Consider the following 11,152-nt stretch of genomic DNA (forward strand, 5'->3'; position numbering starts at 1 on the left):
ATAAAATCTAAAGCATTCACTTTTTAATAAGAAATTATTAAGACTAGTATTTTGTATAAGTCATTAAATTGTAAAAAAAATCAATGGATTGTTATACTAGACTTTTAAAACAAATATTGTAGAAGGACATCATTAAAAAACATTTTTTTTTATTAAAATTAAATATTATAGGAAAAAAACATGTTAGAATTCTAGTGCTTTAATGTGTTACATGGATAAGTTATTAAGTTATGGAAGGTTTTAAATGATTTATTTTAATAAAATAATTAAGAGTTAAAGATAAAAAGATAGGGGTGTCACTTGACAAAATATTAGACCAATTAAAAAATATGTGGTTTGAACCATCATTTTTGTTTATTATAATAGTATATGAGAATATTTACGTCAGACGTTCTAAATTCAAAGTAAAGGCAACAACACGCTAAACCGTGTAAAAAGGAACAAAATTGTTAAAACCTTGATATAAATAAAAATAACCACATAGCAACTACAAATGTTAAATAACCAAACATTGAAGTAGCCTTTACGCCTTAAACGTTTGTGTTTGATAGGATAACGTACAACTTTGTTTTAAATGAAAGCGACACCGAAACATAGATAAAGATGAGCGCATTGCAACATTATATTCTGAATTTTATTAAACGTCATAATTTAAAATTTATAATGTAAAACATAAAAAAATTGTGAATTAACCGTCTGACAAGAGGTGGTCGATCGAAGAAAAATAAAACAAATAATAAACTTAGTTAAAACCTAAGGCGCTATATTGTAGATTGCTTAGGGATCATGTAGTAAGTTAGAGATTTGTGAGCGAATTGATATGCTTGTACAATATGCAAGAAAAGCTATAAATCAAGTACACATGTCATATTGTGATTCGTGTAGAAAACATCAACCTAACTCGTGCACGCTTAAAGTCAAGCAGATTGATGGGTAGTAATCAAGTTGTAAACATGTTAATTTGTCACATTGGTAGTTTGTAAGAAAAAAGGTTGCAAGGTCATAAACCGATTGTCAGGTTGTCCTGTATACTTCAATAGGTTAGGGTCGATCCATCTAACAAAACGTGTTAAACACTTCAATCCGAACACGACCCACCTAATAAAAATAGTTTAACCCGAACACCGCCCTTTTTTACTCGACTTAATATATTAACCATAAACTTGATTATACACTACTAGAAAAAAGAGATATTTTTTTACAACTGAATTCGTAGGAATTTGTTAGAAAATTCAGTTTCTAACATGTTTCCAACAAAAAATTACGTTGGAAAAACACATGCTTGAAAATCGTTTTCAACCATTTTCCAACAACTTTTCTTACAATATTGCTAAAAAAACATGTGGTTGTAAACTTTCTACGACGTTCCAATAAAAACTATTTTAACATAACATAATGTTTATTAGATAATATTGTAGCAAAGTTGAAGCTTATTTTTTTGTTAATAATCTGTTGTAACTACCTGTCGTAGAAAATTTGTAGGAGATTTGTTTTGGTAAAATGACATGCTTTCTAGTAGTGATATCCGTGTCGCGTTTGAGACACCTTGAAAATTGCCACCCCTCCGTTTTTTGCTCAATATTGTAATATACTCGGACCCCTCCGTTTTTTGCCCAGTAATGCATGTAATTTACCCGTTTTTATCTCAGAATTTGAGTTTGGTCTCCTCCGTTTATGAAAATTTATATATGTATATTCGTAAAATAATAAGATTGTTTTGAGTAACACCACTTAGAGGAAAACAATTATTTATGTGATATTTCCATAAAAGTAGTTGATATTTAGAATTTTGAAGCCAGATTATGTTCAGATGATCTACACATGCATCAAACTGCATATCATGCTACATTGGCAAAGAAGCATACAAATAGCACATATATTCAAACGTTATATATATATATTAATGTTCGTATATTTATGTACTGTCTACACCATTAAATACATCCTATACTATATGTCATATAGGTTGGCGGTGTACGTAATAAATTAGCTAGTAAAAATAAATATATTATATAAAGTTAAAACAACCATTCTAGAGGGTGAATATGCAAACATAGAGTCAAACCAACCAACCAAACTTGGAAGACCATTATATTACAAGTATGCACGCAAGTTAACAATCTTTATATCATTGTTCTTTATAGTAGTTGCATCATATCTACTCTCCTTGAATCTCCTTCCAAAATGCCAATTTCTCATTTGATTTCTTCTCTGAAACTTGCATTAATTTTCTTACTCCATGTTCATCTCATCTTCATCTCTTATGCCCACACACAATATACAGCCACACAAGGTCCTAAGGTTTCTGCTGTTTTGGTGTTTGGTGACTCCACTTCTGACCCTGGAAACAATAACTTCATTTTGACTCCTTTTAAGGGTAATTTCCCACCTTATGGGAGAGATTTTCCAAACAAGAAACCAACCGGAAGGTTTACAAACGGTCTACTAGCTAGTGATTTGATTGGTAAGTTGTCACATATGATGATGTCATTTTCCGAAAATTTTATCAGTTGACTATCACTATATAATACTCACAAGGGTCGGCTGAGATTTTTACACTCTAAAAGTAATAAAATAAATTTAGAGGCGACTGCTGAGCCTTGTACCACAAGGGTAGGTCCTGGATGATGCATTCTTGGATTTTAGCATGCTTTAAACAAATGTTGTTGGTTTGGATGTTTGTAGCTAGGTATCTTGGTGTTAAGGATAATGTTCCTCCGTATTTGGACCCTTCACTTACTGTTCATGATTTGATGACTGGTGTTAGTTTTGCTTCTGCTGGATCCGGATTTGATCCTCTTACACCAACAATAAGCGTTTCTCTCTCTCCTCTCTCTCTCTCTCTCTCTCCACACTTACGTATCACATTTGCAAATTAATACCATCTGACATCTAATCACGCACCGTTTCAAATGTCCGTCCGGTTAAAGGTCTAATTGCCATTTGGACAAACGATCAATAATTTTCGAAGTTTTGACCACCCTATGGTCCAAACGATTGTCCAAATATCGTTTGAACAACCGGTGACGGATTATTTTTAAAATTTTACTTTTTGGTCAAAACGACCGCCTAAGTGTTTTGCAGACGATCGTTTGATGGTGTGAAGTCAAATAGAGATGGTGTAGCTATAAGTTAACCGTTATCCTAAAACTGAATATTAATTTAATAAGAAAAAATATGAGACAAAAAAAAACTCTACAGATTTTAAATAACTTAAGAATAGATTCTTAAAAGTATTTAACGTATGCATGTGTGTGTTATTGAGTGTGCATTCAGTGATCGATTTTGTTTTCCAGAACGTAATTCCATTGCCGCGACAATTAGAGTATTTCAGAGAGTACAAAACAAGATTAGCCGCAAAGCTTGGGATTGCGAAAACAATAGAGCTTGTTAACAATGCACTCTTCATCGTGAGCGCGGGTACCAACGACTTCGTGGTTAATTATTTTACATTACCGATTAGAAGACAAAAATACACTCTTCCAGCCTACATGGATTTCGTGATGAAACAACAGTTGGATTTCATACAGGTTTGTTTCTTCTACCTTAGATAATATTGTTGTAGTTAATTGTTTTGTTTCAAGAGTCCATGTCATCTTACAAAATAACCAATAAAACTAACGAATATTTGTGGGTTAAAATCCTGCTCATGTGTCATATTCATGGGTTTGCGGTTTGCCCCACCCCACCCAAAAATAAAAAATAAAAAATGAAAACTGAAATACATTATCCGTCATATTCATTTTCGTTCTTTCAGATCATTCATCTAGGACTGTAAAGTGAATTCAGGAATTTTGACAGATACAATTATTAGATATGTATGAGGTGGTAGTTCCATTTCAATTGAATGCACTATGCTTAAAAACTTATGTTTATTACTTGAATTTGATTTAAACTTATAAGACCTAGTGTTATGGAAGAAGGCATTTACAAATTGTCATGTCACTACCACGTAGACATTAGGGGGGGGGGGGGGGGCTTCACTAACTGTCGTGTAATGGTTTAATTGAAAACACCGTTATTCTTAACATTGAAACCTTTTTCAAATAAAAATGAGAAGGTAACATGATTGGTTAGATTTATAGTTGAACCCACTATTCAGTTCATTACTGTACTAGCGCCCAAAGAGGCATTTACTTTGTTTGACGCCTGTATATTTAGGGGTTAATGGTTTGACCAGCGTTAAACATAAATTGTTCATATATACTTCATAATAATTTGGGTAGTAATGGTTTGACCAGCGTTAAACATACATTGTTCATAATGGTTTGGGGTAGTAATGTTTCATGGAGGGTTGTTCACACCCATAACGCCTAATCAAAAACACGATGCAACTTTTAAAATTGACATAAACAAATTGTTCAAAAATATTACTGTAGTGTTTTCTTTTATTTATCATTTTTTTAAAGTATACTGAAAGTAAAAGTCAAGCACAATTAAGTATCAGTCTGAAATATTAAATTCAAGATGCGAATGTTAATTATCCATAAAAAAAATTTATATAGTTTGATTCTTAGATATATTTTTTATTATATCAAAGATAGGTTATTTATAATGTACACGTAGCACTATTAGATAAAGAAATTATAGGATAAGAAATGCAATTAGCTAGCTTGCATATAAACTGTGACAATTTTGCCTTATTAATTAATTAAGTCACATAGACCGCAAAGATTAAAAAAAAGAAGTTCACTATTTAAAAAGAAACTAATCAAATGAGTATTACCAACGTATGAATCCGTTAGTAATTACCAACAAAATTTCAATAGATTGTGGAACCCATTTTACAGCCTAGACTTCGTTGGTTTTGTTGGAACCCATTTTATTTACTTCGTATCTTCGAATCGTCCATTTGTGATTCTATATTGAATAGTGAGATTAAAACATATTTTTAATCATATAATCTGTTTAACTTATTTTATTTTACAAAAGTATAATTTTGGTTTTGTTGGAAACCTGTTTCTTTTACTTTTCTTTCGGAATCGTCCATTTGTGATACTGTTTAATATTGACAATTGATAAAACCATATTTTTAATAATATAATCCATTTTAACTTATTTTACAAAAACTAATATATAAATTTTTATAATAATACTAATATCAAAAGAATTATATTTGATGCATTGTCTGATCATACACTCTACCTACTATCTCTCACAAAACAAGAGTAATATCTTACGGAAAAACTCAACGTCCGGATCGAGATTATCAGCAAAATGGGCACGAGCAAGATGAAATCTTATGGATGAGTCAGAATATATCTAGAAACAAAATGAATAAATAGTGTACATCATAAATGAGTTGGATGGGACTGGAGGGTTTATATGTGGTCCTTGGCTTTGGGTTGACATCAATATTGTTGGCCTTTTAAGGGATAATGAATTGATCCAGCTACTAATTTAATTAAAATTAAATGTTTGTTTTTTACCTCATAAAGCTCAATTATACATGGCCCCATATCCTATAAGGGTAGGATCGACATCATGTGGGTACCATAATCGGGTAAGATACCCCCTCCCCTCAGTTATTCATCATCTTTATATTATTTTTGCTTTTAAAATAAGATAAAAAAATGGTTTTAGAGCATATTTGAGATGAGTGTCGTTTGATACTTAGTAGAACTTAAGATGCATTAATGAACATCCTTCCCACCTAAAAGTTATAGATCAAATTCACCAAACCTTAGTAATTCCACCTGTATATGGTTCAAATATATATTTAATATATGTACTAAATGACGTATTTAAGATTTATGTTTTTATTATTACTTTTTTTACTAGTGCTCTTTTATGAAAATGTTCTAATAATTTTAGCATCTCTAGAATTATTAAACATGTAAATAACACATAAAAAACAAGTATTTGATAACATATAGGTAGTAACAAATACATAAAATTTACTAGTGGGCCCACCCTATATACGTGTTGTTGTGAACTGAAATTGTCAATTTGAAAACATATATCTTTGTTTGGTTGACGGTTTTTACATTAAAATTATTGTAACTTTTTTTTTATAAAACATAGTGTTTTATGCTTGTTTAAATGTCAAGCTTCTTATGCCTATATACTAGTATGTTAGATATTTAATATCTGATAAACAAGTATTACCAAGGTTTCATATGCATCACTCAAATTTTAAAGGATAGTCAAACCACTAGAGTTTTAAGTTTGCCTCAATTTTATAAAATTATTTGGTAAACCGATTTTATGTTGACATGCATGCCCAGTTGCCCACTATATGTGTAGAGTACTGTTCGTAGCATTTAGTCTTTAAAACCAAAAAAAATCATATATTATTTTGTGGTTTAGATTTTATACCCGAATTAATTGCCCGGTGACTACTACAACTCTGAGAGGTATCACGTTGTCTGTGTATTTAAATTATACAGTACCCCCACATCATTTATTTTAACAAAAATAAAACAAAGCAGATATTGTTAAACTGTAAGCTTTATTTATCACTCATAATTTTATTTAAAAATGTAAGTTATAGTTAAGAGTTTAATTATTTTATATAGATTGGGAACAACGTCCCCCTCCTGCGGCCCTAAAATCTTTCTTTAAAAGGGGTAACATTGAGCCAACCTCCTAATAATTGAGAAAATGATAAATTGCTAACAAATATAGTTATATTATTGTCAACGTCATATGTAACCATCAACTTTTGTGTTAATTTAGAAAGCGATGGTTAACTATTAATTACAGGACTTTTAATAATGGTTATTATTATAAGTCTTATTTTAGGGTGAGATCATATTAAAAGGGAGCGCATTAATTGTTTGTGAACTATTTTTTACATCGAAATAGAAGAATTGCTTAGCTAGCCTTTTTTGAATTGCAAACCCGAGTCTTTTATAAACTATACTGGTTAATTTAAAGTCATAATAATACTATGCATACCCGTTAAACTCATATAGGTAGCTCAGTGGAAAATTTAGAAAGGATTTTATGTCCATTTGATAACTTATTTAATAGTTAAAATTAAGTGGTGTGAAGCTCTAAACCAATAATTACATAAATAAGGCTGGAAGCAAATAATAATAATAATAATAATAATAATAATAATAATAATAATAATAATAATAATAATAATAATAATAATAGTGGTCATCATTTTTTTTGTGGGGATAAATCGTTCTAATTCCACTAAATTTTTATGAATCACCACATATATGGTATTTGCTTTTCAAGATAGTGAGCTTAAATCTTTATATAAGATTATTTTAGATGGAAAAAAAATTGTGGTTAAAAAAGTTTTAAGAATTAAATAATTTAATACTTAGTTATTATAAAATAATAATAATAATAATAATAATAATAATAATAAAATAACATAAATACATAAATTTACTATATTCAATGTGACTATAGTATTACTATAGTTTTTGAATCTTTTAAAAAATGGTACATAATTTTATAATCTAGTATGCCATTATATAAACCGGTACTTAGTTATATGGGCCTTTTATGCCTATTAATCATACCTGATTATGTATGTGATACTTAATTACAAATATATGGTATTTGATTATAGGGTCGAGCAACTGTACAATAATGCCTTAACGTAACGATAGGTAGGCGAGACGCTCAAAGGGAAAAAAAGGCAAAAATACTAAAACGCTAAGCCAAAAACTAAAACGCTCAAAACGGGTTTCGTGAAAAAAAGTATAAAATTGATTGATTAACTATCCAAATCTGTTTTTTTCGGTGAATCGATGATTAACTGGGTATGTATTGATGATTACGAGATGTTGAGATGTGATTTTATGGATCAATTTCATGAATATAGCATTCTTGTATGTTAAGGTACATTAAGGATTATTGTATCTTTTATCTTTGATTATATAACCTGCTATGTGATTATGTGACCCGAAAATATAACTATATATGGACATTTATCTCCTCGTCTAAAATGCACATATCGGGTCTTGGTGGTTTCCTACGCTTTTGCACCATTTCGCCCATTCTGTGTGTGTGTGTGAGAGAGAGAGATCATGTATAATTTATGTGAGAAGTGTAAGAAGAAGTTAGAACTTAGAACCATTTGATCCCTTATTAAATGGTTGAGATTAAGTGATGAAAAGATTCAAATCAAATCTTGCATAAAACACATGTGTAAAGTAATAAAAAATCATAGTCACCGCTATTAACTTTGTGTGGGTTTCCACCGATCTTTTAAAAACCTAATAACTTTTATTGTTCTATTATTTTATTTAAATTACCATAATATCAAAAACCTTATTTTCTTTATTCAATTAGGGTTTGCGAAATAAAGGAGCTCGTAAAATTGGAGTTGTGGGTCTACCTCCGATGGGTTGCTTGCCTATCGTTATCACTCTTTTCTCCGATAATGCACTTTTTGATCGCGGTTGTATTGATTTCTTCTCATCAGTAGGGAGGACTTACAATTCCATGCTCCAAACTCAGTTAAATCTCATGCAACTTGATCTTGCCCAACAAGGTGGTAGAATAACCTACTTTGATGCTTATTCAACCTTGTTTGATGTGATTGTAGGCCATAAGTATGGTAAGTTTATTTCTTTTTAATCATGATTGGTACAAACACTTTTATGGCTACAAACTTATCTCTTTTACTATGTGTGTTTGTATTCTAGGGTTTAAAGAAGTTAAGCGTGGTTGTTGTGGGACTGGCTTATTAGAAACGACGGTTCTATGCAATCCTAAATCAAGTACATGTCCTGATGCATCTAAATTTGTGTTTTGGGATTCTATACACCCAACCGAAACCGTGTATAAAATATTTTTTGATTCAGTTCGACCTGTCATCGACTACCTAGTCAAGAAGTAAAGGAATATTCATTGAAATTTTAAGTCCAATGTTATGATACAATCTTTTCTTCACCATATTTGTATAAAAAATGTATTGAATTATACATGTCCTTGTATTTTGGATTCGAAGTATAATCAAAGTTGTGCATCGTTTAATTATTCAATTTTATAATATATATATTTTGATGATTTTCATTCATTATTAATTTGGGATGATATAGGATTGTGGTTCATTAGTATTTTCCAGTTCGATGTTAGATTAGTTAGTTATAGTCGTCCGTGTGTATTATCCAGTCTGATGCTATATTGGTTAGTTATAGTTAGTTATATGTAGTATTTAGTGTGTTTTGGCTATGATGTATGCATTTCAATATATATAAACAATACTTTAGGCATTTAAGCTTAGACGTGTACTCAATCAAAACTACGCAGTTTTGATTAAATGTGACTTAAGATCTTTATATCTTATAACTTATCAAGTATAGTTCATCCCTAATTTCACCACTATATATTTGGGTTAACAACTTGAAAGTATTCGATCCACTCATGATGAGTAAGTGTGTTAAGTGTTAAGGGTTGACTTCTTAAATATAATTCATTGATTTTAGTTTCTTACTTCTTTTCTTTACAAGCACCAAAAACTAGCAGCCGACAACTACTCTTGGCAAGGAAAAAACTAGAAAGCTACTTGAAAATTTTGGTCGGTCTGTAATTTTACCGCTTGTGTTGGTGTCAAAATATCTTAGGTGCTGCTCGGGTTTCAATTATAAACATGGTGCATAAAAGTTTAGGGGATGGATCTTGCGAGAAGTGATATTACAGCGAGAAGTGCGAGAAGTGAAAGTATAACTCCATTAATATCTAATTTCACTTTCTTTCGTATGATGTTGCATACATATATGTAGGTTGGTTGTATTTAAGTTTTAATTACACATTCAAACCTACCTACAAACATATAAATGTACCGAGCCACATTCAAACATATGTACCTACAAACATACAAACATACGTACACATACACAAACATACGTACCTACACACATACATATGCACATACACAACGCACCTACACATAAGAAATGGAGTGAAATTAGGGATTAATGGAGTTATATCTTCACTTCTAGCTGTAAAAAAAACTTCTGAAATGATCCAATACCTAAAAGTTTATGGGTGTCGTTTGATTTTTAGTTACACATATAGCATATAAAAAAACTAAGGGTGTTTTTCGGGTTTGTTTTTCGAGTTTTTTGGGTTGGGTTCTTCGGGTTTCAAAGTTTTAAATCTTGACCTGAAACCCAACCTAAATCTCTCACGGGTTTTTCGGGTTCGGTTAATTAGGTTCGGGTTTTTTCAGGTAGGGTTAATCGAGTTTCGAGTATCCTAGGAAAAGAAAACTACGATGCTAAAATTAAAATAACATATTTTTCGTTGCTCGTAACGTTAATAACTAAATAATAAACCAACATAACCTGATAAAACAATTTAAAAGAAGAGTGTAATAAACTCCAACCATAATCGTCTTCAATCAAGTGTGATTTGGTTGTTCAATTACGGGTGCTATTAGTCATAAACGAAAAACAAAATTAATAATAAACTATCGATCCATAATAGGTGAAATGACAACAATGGATTATGACAAAACTTTAGTGGCTAAGACTTATCCTATTATACATAAAAATATATTTGGTTTTAACACTAAAAGTTTATTCAGGTTCAACCTGAACTGAAACCCATAAATCAGACCCGAGAACCAACGAGAATTACTTCGGTTTGGGTTCGGGTTAGTCTTTTCTTGAGTTCGGGTATTGGTTTTCTTGGGTTTGGTTTCGGATTTCAGGTAAACTGAGTGGTAGAAAATGAGATGATTTATTACTCTAAGACGTGTTAACTAGAAAACTTTAACTATTGACTCAGATAACGGTGGTGCAAGCTAATGAGGCACTCGAGATTAGTTTGATATTTGAAACTGAGAATAGTTTAAATGATTTTGAGACTTACGTCGTGTTTGCCTGTTTGGTTCACAAAATCTGATGAAATTAAGGTTAGAATTGGGAAATAGGGATGAGGTTTTTCGGTATGGGTACCGATTTGGTACCATCGGTACCCAGTTTTGAGTTTTTGGTATAGGTATTCCCGAATTTTTCGTAAAATACTGATATCGGTATAAAAATGGTGCGCGGTGAACACCTTTTGGTTCACGATAGTGGCTGCTTTTCACAGGCGATGGCTTTTGATGGTGTTTGATTTGAAAGTGAGTAGCAATGCTGGTATTGTATGAAAACATAAAGTGGATGTATCGTGTGTATAAGAATTAGTTGTTGAAATTTTAATACGGATGGAACCAGATTATGGGGAAATTACA

General features: G+C 31.1%; 1 protein-coding gene across 1 annotated transcript; it reads left to right on the forward strand.

The window, feature by feature from the left end:
• The first annotated feature begins 2,037 nt into the window (after positions 1-2,037).
• On the forward strand, positions 2,038-8,949 carry LOC143624879 (GDSL esterase/lipase At5g45960-like). The gene is made up of 5 exons (XM_077095382.1): positions 2,038-2,464; positions 2,686-2,816; positions 3,297-3,530; positions 8,260-8,527; positions 8,616-8,949. The coding sequence occupies exons 1-5, from the start codon at positions 2,185-2,187 to the stop codon at positions 8,807-8,809; spliced, it is 1,107 nt and encodes a 368-aa protein (XP_076951497.1). The 5' UTR covers positions 2,038-2,184; the 3' UTR covers positions 8,810-8,949.
• The last annotated feature ends 2,203 nt before the right edge of the window (positions 8,950-11,152 follow it).

This window comes from Bidens hawaiensis, unplaced genomic scaffold (assembly GCF_021521415.1).
Source record: "Bidens hawaiensis isolate Kalapana, Puna unplaced genomic scaffold, B.hawaiensis_p1.1 tig00003988_1, whole genome shotgun sequence".
Classification (NCBI taxonomy): domain Eukaryota; kingdom Viridiplantae; phylum Streptophyta; class Magnoliopsida; order Asterales; family Asteraceae; genus Bidens; species Bidens hawaiensis.

Coding starts and splice junctions, on each gene's coding strand:
- LOC143624879 (XM_077095382.1), top strand. CDS start 2,185: ATGCCAATTTCTCATTTGATTTCTTCTCTGAAACTTGCATTAATTTTC. Junction 2,817..3,296: donor CTCTTACACCAACAATAAGC/GTTTCTCTCTCT, acceptor TTTGTTTTCCAG/AACGTAATTCCATTGCCGCG. Junction 3,531..8,259: donor AACAGTTGGATTTCATACAG/GTTTGTTTCTTC, acceptor TTATTCAATTAG/GGTTTGCGAAATAAAGGAGC.